The 22999-nt window shown below is 44.6% G+C and overlaps 1 protein-coding gene across 17 annotated transcripts in view; it reads left to right on the forward strand.

Moving 5' to 3' along the window:
- MYCBP2 (MYC binding protein 2) overlaps positions 1 to 22999 on the forward strand; it is a 1769078-nt gene that overhangs the window by 175546 nt on the left and 1570533 nt on the right. For all 17 annotated transcript variants that reach the window (XM_069205243.1, XM_069205245.1, XM_069205247.1 and 14 more), the window contains exons 7-10: positions 4832 to 4903; positions 5014 to 5110; positions 14098 to 14171; positions 22522 to 22660. In XM_069205243.1, coding sequence (XP_069061344.1) covers positions 4832 to 4903; positions 5014 to 5110; positions 14098 to 14171; positions 22522 to 22660 — 382 coding nt within the window. The remainder of the gene's footprint in view (positions 1 to 4831; positions 4904 to 5013; positions 5111 to 14097; positions 14172 to 22521; positions 22661 to 22999) is intronic.

Genomic DNA, 22999 nt, shown 5'->3' on the forward strand with positions numbered 1-22999 from the left:
GGCCTTCACAATGGTGATCACCATGAAGGTCGTCCCTCTCATAACTGAGAACTAGGGGTATCTTAAGTGTCCGTCGAGGCTGTATATGACTCTAGATAGGAGATTTGTGGGGGTGGAAAAATATTGGCCGGCTGGGATCCCATGGCATCTAGTCCCAGTATGTAGCAAGTTGTTACTGACCGCTGCAGACAACCAAAGGGGGTAACAGTCTTTCAGCTCTCACACTAAAACATCTTATCCCATGGCAAGCAAGTAGACATTTGATTATTTTGGGTTTTGGTTTTACATTTGGGCTATGAGAGTTTGGCTAACTCTCAAAATCGTCCCACTTAGAACAGTGAGGGCTGCACTTTTTGGACTTTCGGACGCTGCCATGTAGAAAAATCCACAAGACCTAGACACATCTGAAAACTAAACATCTGGTTGATTCCAGGGTGGTATGCTTCACATGACCCGCACCATTTTCTTACCCACAATGCCTTGCAAACCTTCAACTTTGCTGGAAATCACACATTCTTTCCACATTTGTCATGGAACCTTCTTGAATCTGCAGGAATCCCCAAAATCCCTACTACCCAGCATTGTCTCATCAATACCGATAACAATTCTGCCCCACTTGTCAGACTAAAAATGTGTTTTTTCAAACTGCCCTTTTGGACCCACTTTGGTTCCCCCTCCAATTTCTACATGTTTTTGGCTCTTTCCTGTCACAGGCACTTGGCCCACCTACACAAGTGAGGTATTGTTTTTACCAGGAGACTGAGGGGAACGTTGGGTGGTAGAAAATCTGTCCCGGTGCAGTGATCCCACACAGAAATGTGGGCAAAATGTGATTTTTCCAGCTAAATTTGAGGTTTGCTGGGGATTCTGGGTAAGTAAACACTGTGGGATCCACGCAAGTCACACCTCCCTGGACTCCCTTAGGTGTCTAGTTTTCAGAAATATCTGGGTTTGTTAGGTTTCCCTGTATGGCTGCTGAGCCCAGGAATAGAAACGCAGGTGACTCCCCCATCCCCCCACCCCCCCCCTTTCCCAAAAACACACACTCAAAAACAAGTAGTTTGTATTTGATAATTTTAATGTGTCCAGATAGTGTTTTGGGCCATTTCCTTTCTCTGGCGCTAGGCCTACCCACACAAGTGAGGTGGGTAGAAGGAAATGTGTGGCTCCTCTCACATTCCAGAACTTTCTGTCACCTAAATGTGAGGAAAAATTATTTTTTTTGGCCACATTTTGGGTAACAGAACCTGGTGAGAGCCCCACAAGTCACCCCCATCCTGGATTACCCTAGGTGTCTAGTTTTAAAAAAATGCACAGGTTTGGTAGGATTCCCTAGGTGCCGGCTGAGCTAGAGGCTAAAATCTACAGCTAGGCACTTTGCAAAAACCCCTCGGATTTCAATGTAAGAATGTGATGTGTTCATGTTGCGTTTCCTGTCGCGAGCATTAGGCCTACCCACGCAAGTGAGGTACCATTTTTATCAGGAGACTTGGGGGAACACAGAATAGCAAAACAAGTGTTATTGGCACTTGTCTTTCTCTACATTTTTTCCTTCCAAATGTAAGACAGTGTGTTTACAAAAAAGACGTCTATTTGAGAAATGCTCTGTAATTCACAGGCTAGTATGGGCACCCCGGAATTCAGAGATGTGAAAATAACCACTGCTTCTCAACACCTTATCTTGTGCCCATTTTGGATATACAAAGGTTTTCTTGATACTTATTTTTCATTCTTTATATTTCATCAAATGAATTGCTGTATACCCGGTGTAGAATGAAAACCTCTTTCAAGGTGCAGCTCATTTATTGGCTCTGGGTACCTAGGGTTCTTGATGAACCTACAAGCCCTATATAGCGCCGCGACCAGAAGAGTCCAGCAGACTTAATGGTATATTGCTTTAAAAAATCAACATCGCAGGAAAAAGTTAGAGTAAAACGTGGAGACAAATGGCTGTTTTTTTCACCTCAATTTAAATATATTTTTATTTCAACTGTTATTTTCTGTAGCAAAAACCTTTTAGGATCTACACAAATTACCCCTTGCTGAAATCAGAAATGTGTCCACTTTTCAGAAATGGTTAGCTTTCTGGGATCCATCATTGGCTTTCACACCCATTTCTGTCACTAACTGGAAGGAGGCTGAAAGCACAAAATATAGAAAAAACCCAGAATGTCCCAGGAAAATGCCAACATTTTGTTGAAAAATTGGGTTTTCTGATTCAAGTCTGCCTGTTCCTGAAAGCTGTGAAGATGGTGATTTTAGCACCGCAAAACCTTTATTGATGCCATTTTCAGGGGAAAAAACACAAGTCGCCTTCTGCAGCCCTTTTTTCCCCATTTAAAAATAAATAAAAAAAAGCTGTATTTTGGCTAATTTCTTGGCCTCCTTCGGGGGAACCCACAAACTCTGGGTACCTCCTAGGATGTTGGAAAAAAGGACACAGATTGGGCGTGGATAGCTTATGTGGACAAAACGTTAAGAGGGCCTAAGCGCGAACTGCCCCAAATTGCCAAAAAAAATGCCCTAGCACCTGAGGGGGAAAAGGTCTTGAGAGCGAAGGTGTTAACAGGAAGTCTCGGTTTGTTGTTGTGCTTACCTGGCATCCTGCCTGTGGGTGGTGGCTCTGGTAAGACACCCAGAGAGCAGTGGCAACCTGTGCACATCTTTATTATATATATACACACACCCTTGTTTCATACCCTTACTGCCGGCTTGCACAATTCTATTGTATTTCAGGGCAAATAAACATGTGTCCCGAAACTGAACCGCAGATTCAAATGCTTATTCTAGACCCATGTTCAGTACTAGAAAAGTACATGTTGTCTAGATTCTGAACATTTTTGTATTGAGCACAGTTTTATCTGATATCCAGATTGCCTGTTTGTGAGATTGGCATGCAGTACTACATAACCTGGTCCGTTTGCCACCACTGTTCTTCTAATGTTACAATTTTTCCATCTGCCAATTCTTATCCATTCGAATGGCAGCCTCTGTGGTTTGATTTAAAAGGATTCCACTGACATCCAGGGAAGCCTCTCAGCACAGACACTTGAAGTGCAGCTCGTGCATGCCATTGCAAGTGTCTAATGGTTTCTTTACAAGTTATGAGAAATTGACTCTTATGCGTCCATCTGTTTCCTTCTTGCCTGTCTTTGGCAAGTAGAGATGGCACCTTATTTTTGCCTTTTCCCGTTTGTGCTAATCATGCTGATTTTATTTCCACTGGAACAATATACTTTGTAGTCATTTTTCTGATACTCCTATCAAATGATTTCCATCAGCGACTGCAGCAATCGGAGTCACAACCTGTTAGCCCTATTTCGGTTTGCAAGGTCAGTGGAGTGTTTCCTTTGCTATAGAAGTGGTACTCCAATGGAATGGTTTGTTATTTTCCACTTTTATATTTGGTGGCACTAAAGGTACATTTGTCGGCAACAAGTCTCTTAATGGCTTAGCATCCTATACGTTGGTATTGTCAGATCTACTATATTGGGTGCTCTGCCTCCGCACACAATATCTACCTTTGTTTCTAAATACTTTTGATCACGCTCTGCTCCTGTTGCTCTTTTCATTTGAATACCATACGATTGTTTTGCAAGTATTGATTAGTCTGACATTCTAACTTATACGTTGCTGGTTACAGTTACATACAGTTGCACTCCGTCATTGTCCCTGTGTATGAGCAGTCCTTGGTGGAATTGATAGGATATATTTTTATAGTTTTGCATACTTTATGGCCTTTCCTGTATAAACAGAAAGATTCCTATTAATATTGAATTAAGAGGATCCACTTATAAACGTAAACAATACTTTACCATGTTTCATTTTGTATTCATTTTTTTCTTGTGCTATTTCACACGTGTTTGGTAATGGTTGCTTCCTCGTCTGCTGTCTCCGTCATTGTCTGTTCCGCCGCTGTACCTATCTCATCCTTTAAACCCTCCCGCCTCTTTCTGCATATTTCTGCTGTGCACCCTACTATTCTCAGGATTCTTTAGCTTAGTCCTTGGATGAAATGTCTTGGTCAAGATAGAGGATTTTTAAATATACTGCAATAGTCTTCTTTATACCCTTGGTGAGATAAACAGCCTCCACCAAAAAGTTGTATTTGTATTCTCAGTATCTTACAAAATAAAATGGAGGTTAGGATGGAGCCACCTTGTGTTTAATATTGTGTACTCGGAGGAGGACTGATTGATTATAGCCTTTAGCATCACAATGCTCGCAGCCATAGTACTAGTCGTCTTCCTTATCATGGGCCATAACCTCAACTATGATACTGACGTTTAAGGCAGCTCCTTCCCTGATATTTGCATAAACTCCTGCGTTTGTCTAATTGATGCTGTTTTAATAAACTCATTGAATTCTCATACATGTTATGGGAGTGGATAGATGTTCAAAATATCCTCAAATAGTTATTTCCTTAGCTCTCTTTGACCAGCCCCTCTTTGATCTCCTATTAGACAGTATTGATAGATGTCCAAATCCATTCAGATTTACTGGAGTTAGGCGATTAAATCTTATTACAAAATGTTAGTGTTTAGAAAGGACCTGTTGTTTGCATGATCATACTTTTCTGTAAGAACGGTCATTCTGCTTTAGAGCAGTGGATGTTCATTTGAGATTTACAAAGTCATAGAGGTTTGTGAGAATGAAACATACGCTATACCTTAGGTTTTACGCTTGAGGCAGAGATTGATTACTAGTAACTGAATCATTGTATTGAAAGGTCAGACGTTTGAACTTTATAGTGTGAGAACAGGCAACCATTTGAAAATAGCAAAAGTGTCAATGACTGTACCATTCTTATTAATTTACTTTTACTCTTTAGGGTCATATATACAATTCTACATCCCGCATCAAAAGCAGAAGAGACAAGAAATCTTGGTTGGGATATGCTCAGGTATGCAAAGAAAAACAAATGTTGCTTGTACCTTTCATCATTGCAAGTCAGATTTGCATAGTTTCTCAAAATTAATATTTTTTTTAACCTTCTTCTCACTTATTTGGTAGGGTTACTTGCTATACAGAGATGTGAACAATCATAGTACGACAGCCTTACGAATAAACCCAGAGACCCTGGAGCAGGAGGGAATTGTCACCTTTCCAGGTTAGTAATTTGCAAATATCCATTAGTGTGGAATATGTCAATACTGCCATTGAACATACGATTCTGGCATGTTGTAGTTGTTGAAGATCTTAATGAAAAGCCTGACTAAAGAGAAACCTGATCAGTTCCAATGCACAGTGCTTAAATGAATTTACTTCTGGCAATTCACAGTGTAATGGGTCTAAACTGGATTTTGTCCATATATGCGAGGGCTCTGTGATTACAGCCATAATCCACCAAGACAGATAAAGAAAACCTATGTAATGCCATATCAGCATTAGACAGTGAAAGCAGCAATTAATTTATGAGCCATTAGCATACACTGAGTGGCTATGCCCTATCCTGGTAACTACAGCATTTTGAGAAAAGTAAGAGGTATTAAAAAACTAACATCCAGTAGCTTGAATGGGGAAAGAGATAGTTAACTAAGGCAATGTATCTGATGGTATTTAAACATCGGTGAGTATGGACAATCAGAAGTGAAACTAATCAATGTGTTTAAAATTCAGTGTTGTGAAAAATGAGGACGTTTTCAGCACTGGTCAAAACAAGAATTGCTCAAGCACATTTGCAAAGACCAGTGCTCACTTTGAACTCTTTGTAACATTCCAGCCTAATGAACGAGAAACAAGTGGCAGATGGTGTTGAGCTGTGTGTGTCTCTCTACACATTACATACCTGTATTTTTCGGTTAGGTCTGTACCATGTTCTAAATTAATTTAGATCTAAGGTCCCTGATGTTGGTTACCTCAGGTGAAGTCATCATTCTGAAATTGGCCTAGTTCTTAAATTTGCCATGTTTCTCAATGTTTCCTTCCATTAATCCCTCTTTTTATTCTTTTTGTTTGGGATAAAATTGAATCTGTTTTTGCATGATGGCTCCCAGCTGATGAATCAGTCTTGGAAATCTATCAGATGTCTGATTATGATTATTTGTTAGTACAGTGTGTCATTAGTCTGTTCTCTTCTATGAGGTGTGTCACTACGTGCACCCTGTCTGTCAGAAAAACACAGCCACTGAATCTGTGCATTCTCGCGAACAAACACTTAATTCATAACTACTGTAGGATTAAGAATCTGTTTGTATTTTTCACTCTGCAGTGAAACTCACATTAGTTTTCTTGTGAAGCAAAGGTGTTTATTTCCCTCTGCCGATAAAACTGTGTGTTTGATAGACTGCACAAAATGTAAACACTGACAATGAACTATTGCCCTTTCAACTTTAATGTATCCAGAACACAAATGGCCTTTAATTGAGGTGGTAGCTAAATCTGTACGTCACATCATAGTGGGGGAGGTGTGCTGACTAGAGATCATTGACAGAGCATTATTTCATAGAAACTTCTAGTTGCAGATTCCTTATCTGTTGAATTCCTCCAGGCATCATTCTGGTTCTGGAGATTTTTCTTCAAGCAGTACCCCTTAGGTGGAGTCTGTCGACTCTGCCTCAGTCGTCTGGTTCACCGGATATGACGTCCCGGGTCTTATATAGGTGACACCTGGCACACTGACATCAGTTCTTTTCTTTCCATGCCAGCCTACACCCAGATCCAAAGAAGAGCTGCCCCTACAGTCACTTTTTGACTGGACGTTTCACTTTTGTCAAAGCTTTTTTTAACATTCTGGTGCGTCGAGTTGTCATCACGGAAGACCAGATTCAAACCCTATGACGCCTTTCATGGGATGATGTCCATGACAGAGCCACACCTTGTGTATGTCTGATGTTTGGAGCTCAACCACGACCCGAAGTTGTGCTCAGAGTGCAGGGCCACGAACCTGAATGCTTTGAGGGAGATGTCCCTAAAGCTTATCAGGGCCCGGTGTTCGACTCCACGTTCCTCTTGGTCTTGGTCAAGAGGAAGGTCCTGAGACCGCTCGCGAAGCCCGCACTCTTAGTCGTCCCACTCAAAATCTTCGAGATGTTTGGGTAAGCAGAAGTTGAAGATGAGCAAGCATTCTTCAACTAAACCCCATTGGTCAGACGACGCAATGCACGAAAAGGAGTGTCTTCGTTTTAGGCCTCTGTCTGGGATTACAGGAGCGGGAGCCACCCGGCCAATTGCAAGAATTGTACAAGGCCATGCACCTCATTTTTGGGCTGTCCGATGCTGCTGGAGCGCCACTGTGACCTTCCCCTCCGCCGGTTCAGATGTCAGCGCTCCCATCCTCATTGCGGACCCAGATCGGCATCCCTTGACATGCCAGCTTGATGACTCTGTGGACTGGAATCAGGTCCTGGATGAAGCCAGTGGTCTGGTCACCTCCTGTGACGCTGGTATGCTTTCTCTCCTTTCTGTCCTGTAATGACACCCATCCCTCTAGGTAAAAAGCAGACTCTGCGCTCAAGCGCTTTGAGTCCTGGGCTACGGCCCGATCCCTTGGCCTTGCTGCTTGTCCTGCCCAGACTGCTTAGCGCCACTTTCATGACAACAGAAGGGGCACCCAACCATGTCCATTTCCCTCAGCCACTATGTTGCACATGCTGTCCAGCCTCTGCATCGATGGGGACGTGGGGATCCAAAGTCCTCTTGGATCAAGGGACCAGCGGTCTTACCAGTTACCCCACCCCACCGCAGCCTCCAAACCTTCCTAGTCTGACGCTTCCCCATCAGGGACCAGTTGGAGGCAGGATTCGCCATCACCTGCCCTACTGGCAATCCATCACATCAGACAGGTGGGTTTTGCAAATAGTCCGAAGGGGCTTCTCCCTCCCCTTAGAGATTACCCCGCCATGGATGCGACCATCTTATGATCGGATGATGAAGGATCATCTGGCGCTTCTCCACTAGGAAGTTAAGGTTCTCTTGACCAAGGGAGCCATAGAGAGGGTCCCTTTGCCAGAAGTAGGTTGTGGTTGTTATTTCTGCTACTTTCTGGTGCCCAAAAAGTACAAGGTCCTCTGCCCTTTCCTAAAACTCTGGTCCTTCAATTTCTTCCTCAGGAACACATTCAAAATGCTCACTTTGGCTCAGGTCCTATCTATCCTGGACCCAGGAGTCTGGATGGTGGCATTGGACTTGTAGGACGCATATTTCCATATTCCCGATCTGCCTGCCCACAGACCTTACTTGTGTTTCATGGTAGGCCACGAGCATTTTCAGTTGACCGTGCTCCCTTTAGCCTTACAAGTGCCCTTCGGGTGTTCACCAAGGTGATGAGAGTGGTCGCAGCTCATTTGGGCAAGTCAGGGGTTTCAGACTTCCCCTATATCGACAACTGGCTATTGAAGGCGGGCTCGCCCCAGGCTGTCGTCTCCCACCTCCAGACTACAATGGACCTTTTGCATTCGCTGGGGTTCACTGTAAATGTGCTGAAGTCACATCTGACTCCCTCTCAGACACTCCCTTTCATCAGAACTGTTCTGGATACAGTGATTTTTTGGGTCTATTTTCCTGAGCGGCGGGACCATGAAATTCAGGCTATGATACCGATGTTTCAGTCTCCATTCTGGATTTCCGTGAGAATGACTCTGAGGCTGCTGTATTCTGCTGTTGACACCTGCCATATGCGAGCTCTGCAGTGGGACCTGAAGTTCCAGTGGGCATAGCATCAGGGGAATCTCTCAGACATGGTCCAGATCTCGGCAGGAACTGCACAAGATCTACAGTGGTGGCTTTTGAACTTAAAAGGGTCAGAGCCAGATCTGACAGTAGTGACATACCCCACTCCTGGGATTGGGCAGCCACATGGGAGAGGGGGAGATCGGAGGAATCTGGTCCCAGGTGAAGTCTGGACTCGATAGCAATCCTTTGGAGCTCAGGGCAATCAGGCTAGCATGGAAGGTATTCCTTCCCTCTCTCAAAGGGAAAGTAGTGCATGTGTTCACGGACAACACCACTGTCATGTGGTACTGCAACAAGCAGGGCAGGGTGGGGTTGTGGACCATTTGTCAGTCTCTGCGCCTTTGGATATGGCTGGAACATCAGGGCATATCCCTGGTGGTTCAACATCTTGAGGGCTCTCTGAACACCAGAGTGGACGAACTCAGCTGTCAATGTCTGGCCGATTACAAATGGCATCTCCATTTGGAGGTGGCGCATGGTCTCTTTCAACAATGGGGAGAGCCTTGATTAGATCGGTTTGCTTCTGCAGAGAACGTGAAATGTCATCTGTTTTGCACATTGGAGTTTCCAAGGTGGCACACGCTCGGCAATGCTTTTGTTCTCAAGTGGAGCTCAGGCTCCTTTCCACCTATGCCACTTCTGCCCAGAGTTCTCAAGAAGATCAAGAACGATCAGGTCCAAATAATCCTTGTGGCTCCAGACTGGGCATGAAGTGTCTGGTATCCCGAGCTCTTGAACATGGCCTTCAATCCTCTAGTCAGACTGCCCCTTCTGGAGGATCTTATGTCGCAGCAGCAGGGGATAAGTCTCCACCTGAACCTTTCCAGTCTCCACCTTCTTGCATGGAGATTGAGTGGCAGCAGTTGGCAGCTTTTGACCTTCCTCCAGAACTCTGTAACATTATCTTAACAGCCAGGTGTCCCTCCATCAAAATGGTATACGCTTGTCGTTGGAACAAATTTGTGGCATGGTGCACAGACAAGTCTGTTGACTTCCTCTCTGCCCTTCTTTTTGAGGTCCTCTTGTTTGTTCTTTCTTTAGCCCATCAGTGCTCTGTTTTGGGCACTCCACGAGGTTACTGTCTCCTATCTCTGCTTTCCTGAGATTATCTGTCCAACACTCTGTTTAAATCTCCTATTGTGGGTAGATTCCTGGAGGGCCTTAACCATGTTTCCTACTTCTCCGTTCGTAATGCCCCAATGAGATTTGAACTTGGGTCTTACTTTTTTGATGTGTGCTCCTTTCACTCCCCTGAATAACTGTCCCCTTTAGGCTTCTTACTCTAAAGACAACCTTCCTTGTAGCCATCACTTCTGCCCACAGGGTCAGTGAGCTGCAGGCTCTTTCTTCGAAGCCACCCTTTATTTCCATCCATCCCAACAAGGTGGGGCTTCGTACCAAGGCTTCTTTTTTAGGTTGAGCACGCAAGCGCTTTGACCTGTTGTAAGAATTGTGGGCATTTAACTACTCCCACCTCACGCCCATCATTTTCACCTGTTTGTGGGCTTGCCTTTCAAAAATCACTTCTTATCATTAGTAAATGCTTTACGTTCGTCATGCCTTGGGGCGGTTTTGTTACCACCTTGCAGACTGACCCTGTTACATGGATAATTGCACGATTGCGGATACGTTTGACTGTGAGCGAACTTCTTTTTCCCTTTGTGTCTCTCCTTCGAGCTCATGCTCAGAGTGGCCGTGGCGCTTTTGATTCGGCTCGCTAATGTCAACAAATGTTTTACACTTCATTTTCAATTTATGTGGCAAGAAAAGTCCAGCTAGGAATTTACAACACCAATAGCTCTAACTAGGAAATGCCAGACCCATTGCATTGCAAACACCGGTTATTAAAAGTAGTCACGCCCTTTCATGTAGGCCAAACATCACTTTGCCTACTTTTTATGCGCCCCCCGTACAATCTTCTAAGGAAGAGAAAAGACTCCACCACCTGGACCCAAAAAGAGCACTGGCGTTCTATCTTCATTGTACCAAAGAGTTCCGGGTGGTTGATCAACTCTTAGCATGTTATGTGGGTGCGATGAAAGGTTGGGCAGTGTAGAAGAGAACCATTTCTAGATGGGTTGTTCTCTTGATTAGAATGTGCTACGCTTTGACTAAGCAGCAACCCTTTTATGTTTTGCATGCTCACTCCACTAGAGCAACAGTTGCAACCACTGCATCAGCATGCGGAGTTCCAGTCCTGGATATCTGCCAGGCAGCAACATGGGCATCCTTAGACACGTTCACCAAACACCACTGGCTGGACAGTGTGAACGCTGAATTTATTACTAATGAACTTTATGTATTGTGGATTATGAATTTGCTTAGAGTTTAACTAACAAAGAAAATAATGTGCTACTTGGAAAATGTGCCCACTTGTGTGGCTGCCAAAAATCACGAAGTGCCTTTATTAAAAGGCTTAATATTACTTGAAGAATCTGGATTAAGAAGATGTAGTAGATTGCTGTATTAATAATTTTGCATTATGTATTTGCATTATTAATTGTAGGCCTTAAGTTAGCGAAGTTTTGGGCGTAGTTTGCCCAGCCTCCTGTTAAGTTGCACTGTTCAAATAAATTAATGGGAATGTATATTTAGATAAATTAATTCATGTATTGTTTTTCACTGTTGACCAAACGTTAGCAGTTGTCTTTTTAACTTCCTCTTGAGAACTGCTTGCTAGAAGATCTTGTACTAGTGAGTGATACATTGTATAGTTTAATGCATGAGACAGCGGTGTTCCCAGGGGCTCACAATGGATGCTCTGACTGGAGTACAGATGGATACGAAAATGCTACCTGACGAGTCCTACCGTGGGAACAGGAGAAGAGGAGCCAATTATCAACATGTGAAAGACAGTTTAGTTATATGTTAGATTTGACCTTTTATTTCTATTGGACCAATTGTAAACCTAAGATTCTTTGACCAATGGTAATGTTGAAAGTTCTTTAGGCAATTTTAACTTAGCTCGGTTGCACAGAGAGAAGGGCGCTCATTCCTATTTTGATTTCGTCCGTAGAGGAGCTCATTCTTTTCTGTCTGAGGAGCTGAACAGTTCCTGATGACTTTGTCTATCTTTAACTTTACTGTTTAAACTTTGTTGCTAAATGCTGATCACTTAGATATTGCTTCTATGGTTCGGATAAATTAGAGTCCCCGTTTCTAAACCAATCCCTTTCATGGCCCGTTGCTGATTCTGACCAAACTGCTGTCCAACTGACAAAGATAACCGCGGCTTGCTGATCCATATGAGAAGAGGTATAACAAAATGCTATTGTTCTTGATGTGGGTTGTCTTTTGTTTCTAGGTACCAACCGCTATTTTGATAGAGCCATAGTTAGATTTTTTCTAAATTTATGTTGATTAAATTGTTTTGCATGAAGCCCAAACATGCTATTATAACCAGAAGGTTGGTAAAGGAAACCCTGACATGTTAACGGGTTGCTATTAATACAAATTGATGTTTCTGAGTTGCTGAATCTAGATGTATTCTATTTCTGTTGCACAGTTATTCTTGCTATTGATTTGTACTCTAACTCTTGAATGTTTAGTGATCAATGCATTAGTGAAATTAGAATTTTTAGAAGATTTGGTCAATGTTATAGGTCTATCAGTTGGGGTTGAGATTAGTTTACATGACATTGATGTTAATATAGGGAAATAAACTTCCTAACTTTTACATAAAGGTGTGGTTATTTGTGGCCAAATGGGTCATGGTGCGTGAAGATTTCTGACTGAAGTATTTGATGATGTTTATTGATGTTGTTGATGAAATTGTTGTTGTATTTGGGATTTATGGTGGGAATCACTCCAAGCGCAGTGAAAAGGTCCATCAAACCTCTAACACGTCCCCTTATGAATTAATAATAAAAGACCAAATAAGGGCAGACTCACTTACAACAGTTGGGTCTTGCAGGACGGTTACTTTGCCCGTTCGGTCCTGCAGGACTTCCTAATATGATTTTGGTTCAATGGCCCACCTCTGGGTATGGTATTGCTTTGGTGTTTATTCAACAGGTAAGGAATCTGCAACTAGACTTCTCTATCAGATGAACAAGTTACTTACCTTCGGTAACAAATTATCTGGTAGAGACAAATTCTAGTTGCAGATTCCTTACCGACCCACTCATCCTCCCTGATCCGCAGACCGATTTCTAGGGACTGGGACTTTCCTTTCAGGGTCCTAGGTCTGATGCACTAGGGTCAGTGTTCTTCATGGCTCCGTGCTTCTGGTGTGGAAAGTTGTGAAAAGAAACTGACACCAGTGCGGCCCCTATATGTGTCATGTGGTGTCATATCTGGCGTACCAGATGCTCATGATGGACGTGGAAGGGTACTGCTCGAAGAAAAATCTCTTGATCCAGACTGACGCCTGGGAGAATTCAACAAGTAAGGCATCTGCAACTAGAATATGTCTCTACCAGATGATTTGTTAATGAAGGTAAGTAACTTGTTCTTCAGGTTATATAATGTTTACCCTCGAATGAAGGAGGAAAGATGTACCTACTACTTAGCAAAAATGAAACTCAGTGTTGAGCTAAATATTTTCTGAATTTGAAATTCTGATGCCTTTGTTTTAAAAGCCATGGTGCATTATAAAGCTTAGTTGGATGTTTGACATCCCCAGGTTTATTGGTGACATTTTTCAAGAGTTGCCAGATCTAGTATCTGTTGCAATGTTTCTGTGATAAACTTTAAACATTCAGGCAACCCACTAACATTTTTCAAAAATGGCTTACACTAAAAAAAAAAATACATTTTGTTCTTTAGCAATATTTTTTCAATTTCTGCCTGCATCAGCCAGCACAACTCCGCTTTTTTTGTTTTTTAACCCAATTTGGAAGCTTTATCCCCGTTAAGACTTCTGACGTGCAGTCCCTGGAGTTATGAAAGCAGCAAAAGTGCAGTGTGTCATTTTTGTTTTTCTACTATCCACTGCGAAGAATGCGTTTATTTACTCTCCATCTTTCAGCTAAAATACATTAAATAGTGCACTTCCAGTTTTTCTCTGTCATTGTTTCCGGCTTCATTCATTGAAGGCAATACCCAAAATAAAGAACTGTCGAAGTAATAAAAAGTGCTCACTAACAAGTTGAAAAAAGACAGTTTGAACGAAATTTTAGTTGCAAAATCCACCTGAATCTAAAACATTTACAAAAAAGCAGTAACCTATGCTGTTTTTTTTAAAATCGTTCGCCCCTTTTTAACTTGTGTGGTTCACAAATTCCCTCCTATTTTGTAATGCTGCGCTTATGACCTCCATACTGGTAGTAATCCTGTGCTTGAGTGGAAATTATCCCCACAGGATGAACAAAATTAGGTACAACTGTCTGGCAGTGTTTTGCTTATGAGCGACTTATTTGCTTGCGATAAAGTTGTAGATGGTGCTATGGTTTAAACGTTTATTTTTGTGTTTCCTTTGCACAGATTGCCAGACTGAAGGACAGAATATCCTCTTTACAGACGGAGAGTACATAAATCAGATTGCTGCTTCGAGAGATGTAAGTATCAAGCACCAAGTCTAGCGTTGGTATATGTGTCTTTGATGCACAGAATTTACTAAGCAAAGAGTTGGCTTGGGGTAGGGTGAAGAAATAGAAATGCAGCCAACGACTAGGTGTGAGAATGTCTGCAACTCATCTTGTCATCGAAATTTGCACCTCCAATGAGATGCTCATGTTGAAACTTGATTTGCGGCTCCAGCTGGGAGTAGTGTGCTCCCATTGTTTGGGAGACGTTTTGCAGAAGATGTGGCTGCCTTTGTTTCAAAGCCAGTTGACATGTGGGAACACGTTTACTATTTAATCGTTCTGGGTGTTGTCTGAATGCCCACACATGCAGTGCTTGTTCTGCATTACCACTTCACCAGCTTCCGGACTAGTTTCTCGTCAATTCCCACAAAGCTTAATTGTGAAATTAATTTGAAGTGCCAGTTACACAGCATTCTTTGGTTATTCCTCACCTTAGAAATATTATATTTAGCCTTCACGCACATCCATTCCCATTTGCATTGCAATCCTTCTGTTGTAATTCAAGTGATTGAAAGCTGGTAGGTTGGGCATGTTTCTTATGATTGAAAGGCGACCAAGCTAATTGTGTTTGTCTGCCTGGAAGTAGTGTACTCTCAGGAAAAACAAATTGGTAAAGGCCTCTCAGTTGATATTGTTGGCAGTGTAGAATATTAGTTTTTCATTCTACGCTTTTTGGGTACAAGTCTTTTTTTTTGTGTGTTTTTTAGATGTGCAATATAAAAATGAACAGTGGCATCTATGCGTGTTACTCTGCTGCAGTCAGTATTTTCTTGACTGACCATGTAATTTATAGAGTATGCAGTGAGTGCCTCTTAACTTGTTTTGTGGCTGAAAAATGCTAACTATAATAAAAAATAAAGCACCACTTTCGTAGGCTACATTTTGCTATACAACATGTGAGAAGTATAAAGTTCATGTCTTAAATTATTTTGTACTGTAATTTGCGTACATGATGAGATTCGGACATAAATAATGAGCTAGCAGAATAGTTGCCTTTAGGTAGATTGTGTTGATGTATGGGTACAGTTAATTACTTCGAAATAATTTTTAAGACATTCCTATGGCTAGATTACGTAGATGGGGCACAGAACTCTGACGTATGTGGATTTTTATTTTTTAGACATATTCATGGAAATATGATGTTTGCGCCCCTTAAGTGTATTCAGTTGTGGGGCCATTAAGAAATAAGCTCACAAGAGTAAGGACCTCCCTTATACATCAAGGTGACACTATAACACAGTAGCGGTTCGCAGGGTGGGGAGGCACGGGGGGGGGAAGGGGAGTGAATAAACTTTTTTTTGTTTTTTAAATCACCTTCTCCGTCGCTCCTCTGTCCCTCTAATCAAAAATAATCTTCCCCACTTCTATCTGCCCTAGTTAAATTTGTCCCACTCTAATCCAAAACAATCCGCCCCACTCCAATCCAAAACAATCTGCCCCACTCCAATCCCAAAAAATCTGCTCCAATCCGACACAATCTGCCTCACTCCAGTACCAAACAATCTGCCCCACTCCAATGTGGCCGATGCCAATCCAAAACAATCAGCCCAACTCCAATCTTCTCCCAATCCAATCTGCCCACTGTAGTCCAAAACAATGTGCCCCACACCAGTCTTCCCCGCTTCGATCTAAAACAATCTGCCTCACTCCAATCTGCCACACTGTAATCAGACAATCCACCCTCTGCAATCTGCCCCACTCTAATCTGCCCCACTCTAATCTGCCCCACTCTAATCTGCCCCACTCTAATCTGCCCCACTCTAATCTGCCCCACTCTAATCTGCCCCACTCTAATCTGCCCCACTCTAATCTGCCCCACTCTAATCTGCCCCACTCTAATCTGCCCCACTCTAATCTGCCCCACTCTAATCTGCCCCACTCTAATCTGCCCCACTCTAATCTGCCCCACTCTAATCTGCCCCACTCTAATCTGCCCCACTCTAATCTGCCCCACTCTAATCTGCCCCACTCTAATCTGCCCCACTCTAATCTGCCCCACTCTAATCTGCCCCACTCTAATCTGCCCCACTCTAATCTGCCCCACTCTAATCTGCCCCACTCTAATCTGCCCCACTCTAATCTGCCCCACTCTAATCTGCCCCACTCTAATCTGCCCCACTCTAATCTGCCCCACTCTAATCTGCCCCACTCTAATCTGCCCCACTCTAATCTGCCCCACTCTAATCTGCCCCACTCTAATCTGCCCCACTCTAATCTGCCCCACTCTAATCTGCCCCACTCTAATCTGCCCCACTCTAATCTGCCCCACTCTAATCTGCCCCACTCTAATCTGCCCCACTCTAATCTGCCCCACTCTAATCTGCCCCACTCTAATCTGCCCCACTCTAATCTGCCCCACTCTAATCTGCCCCACTCTAATCTGCCCCACTCTAATCTGCCCCACTCTAATCTGCCCCACTCTAATCTGCCCCACTCTAATCTGCCCCACTCTAATCTGCCCCACTCTAATCTGCCCCACTCCGATCCAGCCCCACTCCGATCCAGCCCCACTCCGATCCAGCCCCACTCCGCTCCACTCCATCCCATTTCATCCATTCCAATCCACGCCACACCAGTCCAATACAGCCCAATCCAGTCTACCTCACTCCAATCTACCCCACCCCACCCCACTCCAGTCCAATCTACACCATTCCAGTGCTATCCACCCTACACCAGTCCAATCCAACCCACCGTGCTCCATCTTAATCCACCTCACTTCAATCCAGTCCAACCCACCACTCAAATCCATTCCACTGCAGCCCAACCCATCCCTCTTCAATACATCCCACTCTAATCTAGTTCACCTGAATCCACCCCACTCCATCCCACCTTAATCCACCCCACTCCTGTCCAATCCACCCTGCACAAATCCAATTCACCTCACTCCGCTCCAATCCACCACAATCCACCCCACTCAAATCCACCCCACTCAAATCCACTCCACTCAAATCCACTCCACTTTAATCCAGTCCACCCCACTCCGAAAATTCACATCACTTCAATCCAGTCACACTCAATCCAATGCCCCCCCCACTCAATCCAATGCCCCCCCCACTCAATCCAAAGCCCCCCCTCAATCCAGTTTCCCCCCCTCAATCCGGTTCCCCCCACCTCAATCCGGTTTAATATCCGGTTTCTCCCCCCACTCTCAATCTGGTTTCTCCCCCCCCCTCAATCCAGTTCTCCCCCCCCAATCCAGTCCCCCCCCTCAATCCAGTCCCCCCCCAATCCAGTTCCCCCCCCCAATCCAGTTCCCCCCCCAATCCAGTCCCCCCCCCCAATCCAGTTCCCCCCCTCAATCCGGTTCCCCCCTCCCTCAATCCGGTTTCCCCCCCTGCCTCAATCCGGTTTCTCCCCCTGCCTCAATCCGGTTTCTCCCCCCCCCCCCCTCAATCTGGTTTCTCCCCCCCCCCCCCTCAATCCAGTTCCCCCCCTCAATCCAGTTCCCCCCTCAATCCAGTTCCCCCCCACTCAATCAAGTTTCCCCCCACTTCCCCCCACTCAATCCAGTTTCCCCTGCCTCAATCCGGTTCCCCCCGCCTCAATCCGGTTCCCCCCCGCCTCAATCCGGTTCCCCCCTGCCTCAATCCGGTTCCCCCCTGCCTCAATCCAGTTTCCCCCCCTGCCTCAATCCGGTTTCCCGCCCCCCCCCCTCAATCTGGTTTCTTCCCCCCCCTCAATCTGGTTTCTTCCCCCCCTCAATCTGGTTTCTTCCCCCCCTCAATCCAGTTCCCCCCCTCAATCCAGTTCCCCCCACTCAATCAAGTTTCCCCCCACTTCCCCCCACTTAATCCAGTTTCCCCCCTCCTTAATCTAGTTCTCCCCCCTTTAATCTAGTTCTCCCCCCTTTAATCTAGTTCTCCCCCTGCCCACTCAATCCAATTCCCCCCGCAATTTAGTCCAGTCTTCCCCCACTCATTCCGTTCCACCACCCCGCTCATTCCGTTCCACCACCCCGCTCATTCCGTTCCACCACCCCGCTCATTCCGTTCCACCACCCCGCTCATTCCGTTCCACCCCACTCCAGTCCTGTTCACCTCACGCCAGTCCAATCCAGTGCACTCTTCTACCCTACACCGTCCCACCCCACCTAATTCACCCCACCCCTCTCAATCCACCCCATCCCACTACAATCCAATCTACCCCACCCAAAACCACTCTAATTTACCCCACTCCATTTGTCTACCCCACTCCAATCCATTCTACCCACTCCAATCCCCCACTCCTATTTACCTCACTCCAATTTACACCACTCCACTCCACCCCCTCCTCTCCAATCCAGTCAACACCACCCCACCCCTAAACAATCTACCCCACCGCAGGTCAGTCCACCCCAGTATAATCCATCCCACTCTCGTCCAATCCACCCCACAAGTGCAATCCAATCTAATCCACCCCACTCCAGTCCAATCTAATCAACCCCACTCCAAACCACCTCATTCTAATCCAGTCCATCCCGTTCCAACCTAATCCACCCCAATCCATTCCACCCCACCCCAGTTGTAACACTCCAGTTCACCCACCCCAATCTATTCTAATCCACCCAACTCCAATCCACCCCAATTTTACCCCACTCTAACACAAACAAATCCATCCCACTCTACTCCAGTCCAGTCCACCAGATTACCTCAATCCACTCCAACTGTCTCCACCCCCCTGCACTGTACAATACTCTCTGCCACTGAACCATTGAAATCTACTCCTCTCTATCAATTGTATGACACTCTACTCCCAACTGCACTCTACGGCACTCAACTCTACCAAATTCATTCTACAACACTACTCCCCCACTCCAACCTACGACAGTCCACACCATTAAATTATAGCCACGCTGAACAGCAGCCACACTGGTGGACAACATGGCAAAAGCACATTGCCAAGCCAATAGCTCGCAAAAGGCGCGAGACCTATTGGCTTTGCCAATGCGTGTTTTGTCTTGCAGTCCAAGAGATAACGTGCAAGTGGATTACTATCTTAGAAGGCAGAGTTTTAATGACTACAGCTTCAGTTAGAACTATCAGCAGGGAATAGTCAGTTGTTTCCCATTGTTATCAAATACATGGAATTTCCTTACTTGAGAGATTTAGAAATATTTAGTCATAACGAAAGCTATATCAGTGGACTTCAGAAGATTATCTGTAAAAAGTTAGATCACAGTTAATAGAAAAGGCCGTCAAATTCAATTATATTGGAAATCTGTTTCATTGAAATGTAGTAGAAACAAAAGCAAAAAAACTAGAATAACGCCTGGCAGAATACCGGTACAGGAATGAAAAATGAAGAATAATTTAAGAGAAATGGCCCAACAAATGTTTTTGTATTTTTTTTTTTACGTGAAAAATTAAATGTTTACACCAGAAAAGAAACCTCGGCCATGAAGTAGTATGATGTTTGCAGCAGCAAGTTACTGGGACAGCAGAAAGGTTACACAGGATAGGATAAAAGCTTCGTAAAGCTATTCATGAGTTGAGGAATTTGAAAGGGGATGGTGAAAGGCATAACATTAAGGAAGGAAGGTTAATGATATGGGGGTAACATCACACTGTTTTATATGGTAGGTTGGGGTTGTTAATTGGTGGAAAAGGCAGGTTGGACAAAAAGGCTGTGGTACTTGCAAATTGCAAAAAACTACCACATTTCCAGCAAGAAGGGATGAGGAAGGCATAAAACTGGGAAAAGGACAGTAATTTCCAACCTGCCCCAACCCTAATTAAATATGCAGCACCGAAGGAAAAAAAAAAAAACAACTCAAAATGCCTCTCCGGATCTCAGAAATATGCATGGCAAAATTTTGGGCGAATGTCCATGTATTTTCTGAACATTATTCCTATGTTTTATGCTACTTTTTGTCAGGACGTGTCGTAGAGTCTTACGTTATGTTGCCTCATCAGGGTTAAAACTGGGGATGAGCAAAAGGTTTTTTTTTTCTACTGCTTTTTAATCTTGTTCCACAGTTGTTTACGATATCCAGTCAGCCTTCTCTTTTGACACATGCTTTTTGTCTTCGACTAGATGACAATCAGAGGATCTTAGGTGGCAGTGGAAGGTAGCCATTATGTAGAGGGACCCTTGTCCATGACACCTTAAGCTGTGTGCAAATGTAGTCAGTACTTGAAATGGAAAAATAGAAGTGCAGGTACTCTGTACCAGAGTACCTGCTTATTTCTGAAAAGTGCAGGTACTCTCCATTTGAAAGTATTACTTTTTCTTGAAGTGCAGGTACTCTCCCTCTAAAAATAAAAAAGTGCTGGTACTCCGCACCGGTCAGTACTGGCCCGTTTAAAGCACTGAATGTAGTGTGATCACTACTGTTTTAAAGCTTCAATACTTAAGAAAATATGCCTGGCTTCATTACTCACCAGCTCTGTGGCAGAGGCAATCAATCAATCGATCACAGGGTCCTATATAGCGCAAGCTTGTCACCCAGAGAGAGTTTAGGCCTGGGGGTGGTGGTGGGGCAGGTGGGGTGCAGCGGACTTTGTCTTGGTGATGCTGACTGTCGAAGAGCCAAGTCATGAGCTGCTTTCTGAAGTCCTTCAGAGAAGCAGAAGTGCACAGGTAGAGGGGGAGGTCGTTCCAGGATCTGGTGGCGAGGTGGAAGATGCGACCTCAGTGGTGTCCATGGTGGATGCGGGGAACGTAGGCCTGGGTGAGGAGGCTGAGCAGATGTCTCTGGTTGTTTGGTGGAAGGTGAGGCGATTGTTGGTGTAGGAGAGTTCGGTGCTAGGTGTGTTGCCTTGTATGCATGAGTGAGCAGCTTGAAGAGGCATCTTTGCTGGACGGGGAGCCAGTGTAGGGCCCTGAAGTGGGGGGTCATGCTGGTCCTTCTGGGGAGGTCGGGGACATAGCTTACTGCAGTTTTCTAGATGGTCTGGAGGTGGTTCATGAGCTGTTATGTGGTTCTGGTGTAGTGGGCGTTGCCGTAGTAGAGTTGGCTGGAGATGAGGGCCTGGGTGACTGTTTTCCTGGTAGAGATGGGGACCCATTGGAAGATCTTGCGGAGCATGTGGAAGCAGGCAGAAGAGTGTGTTGATCTGTTGCTTCATTGTCATTTAGGTGTCTAGAATAATTCCTGAGATTGCCTACGTGGTCGGTGGATGTGGGACCGAGGGCGGTGGGCCACTGCATGTCGTCCCAGGGGGAGGACTTGTTCCTGAAGAGGAGTAACTCATTTCAGTCTAAATTTAGCTTGAGGCAGATAGTCCTCATTCAGGTGCCTATGTCAGTCATAGTGTTTTGGAAGATGGTTTGTGTGGTGGCGATCTCGTCCTTGAGGGATAGGATGAGCTGGGTGTCGTCTGCGTAGGAAACTATGTTGAGTCCGTGGGTGCATGCGATGTCTGACAGTGAAGTCATGTAGGTATTGAAGAGGGTGGGGCTGATGGAGGAGAGCTGGGGGACCCACAGATGTATTTGGGTGCTGAGATGTAGGGAGGGAGGAGGATCCTCTGTGTTGGGCTGGAGAGGAAAGAGGAGATCCAGTTGAGTGCATTGTCTTGGATGCCAGTGCTGTGGATTCTGGTGATGAGAGTGTGGTGTGAGACGGTGTTGAAGGCTGCTGATAAGTAGAGGAGGATGATGGCTGCTGTTGTCCCTAGGTCGAGGAGGTGTCTGATGTCATTGATTGCTGCAATCAAGGTGGTTTTGGTGCTGTGGTTGGGAAAGAAGTCTGATTGGGATGGGTCGAGCCTGTTGCTGTGTTTGAGGTAGTCTGTGAGCTGGTAGTTGATGGTCTTTTCCAAGACTTGGGTGGGGAATGGGACGCGTGAGATGGGGAAGTCGTTTTCGGGTCATTTTTGAGCTCGCAAGCAAACATTGAATAAAACCTGAATTACTATGAAGCTCATTTTTCATCTACTCACCATAATGGATTTTGTACGCCTAGTCTCACATTGAATATTTAATTTGACCGACCATTCCCTCTCTAGTCTACAGTTAAACACTATTCAGGTACATGGAAAGGAACTGAAGAGTGGAAGCTCTATAGGGCACACGGGGCGACCCTTAGGTGCAGTGCAGTAACGTGTATATCCTCAAGCTACTATTTTGGTTTTTACTGGAGTGGCAGATTGTTTCAGTCCTGTCTCCTTGGGATAGACATCTTAATTAAAAGTAAAAGGCCGGGGAGGTTTATGGGCCACAAGTATAGTCACCCGTATATGTTTATCCTGAGCATCTTCTCTCTACCCTTGAATATCAGTCTCACTTCCACAGTCTCAGTCACATGCAACATTGGTTTTGCAATCCTTAAATGCTCCTTTGCATGCTTGATATTTAACTGTTACGGTGATATAACCATCTTTTTTTTTTTTTGGTCTAGGATGGCTTTGTTGTCCGTATATTCGCTACCAGCACTGAGCCAGTACTACAGCAGGAACTACAACTTAAGCTGGCCCGAAAATGCTTGCATGCTTGCGGTATCTCTCTCTTTGATTTGGAGAAAGATTTGCACATTATAAGTAAGGCTTTATTTACTAAAACCTTTTCCAGTATTCTTATTTGCAGCCGTTCAGTGATGCATATGTCTGTTTATACCTCAAAAGGGACTCTTTCCGACTTTGTAACCCCATTATGCTGTATCTTGCTTTGCACTTGGCTTGTTCTATCGAAATATTCTGGTGGATGCAGGAACAAGGTGTGGGTTTCAGGGGCATCTATGCAGATTGGGTCTGTTAGTGCCCCCCTCCAATACCTCTTTAGCTGCCCCTCCTATTTCATCTGCATAGAGGACCACCAGAAAGCCATGACCCTGCAATATCGGACTGGTCAGGAAAGGCAGCTGTTGAAGTTCTATTGTC

This window comes from Pleurodeles waltl, chromosome 8 (genome assembly GCF_031143425.1).
Source record: "Pleurodeles waltl isolate 20211129_DDA chromosome 8, aPleWal1.hap1.20221129, whole genome shotgun sequence".
NCBI lineage: Eukaryota > Metazoa > Chordata > Amphibia > Caudata > Salamandridae > Pleurodeles > Pleurodeles waltl.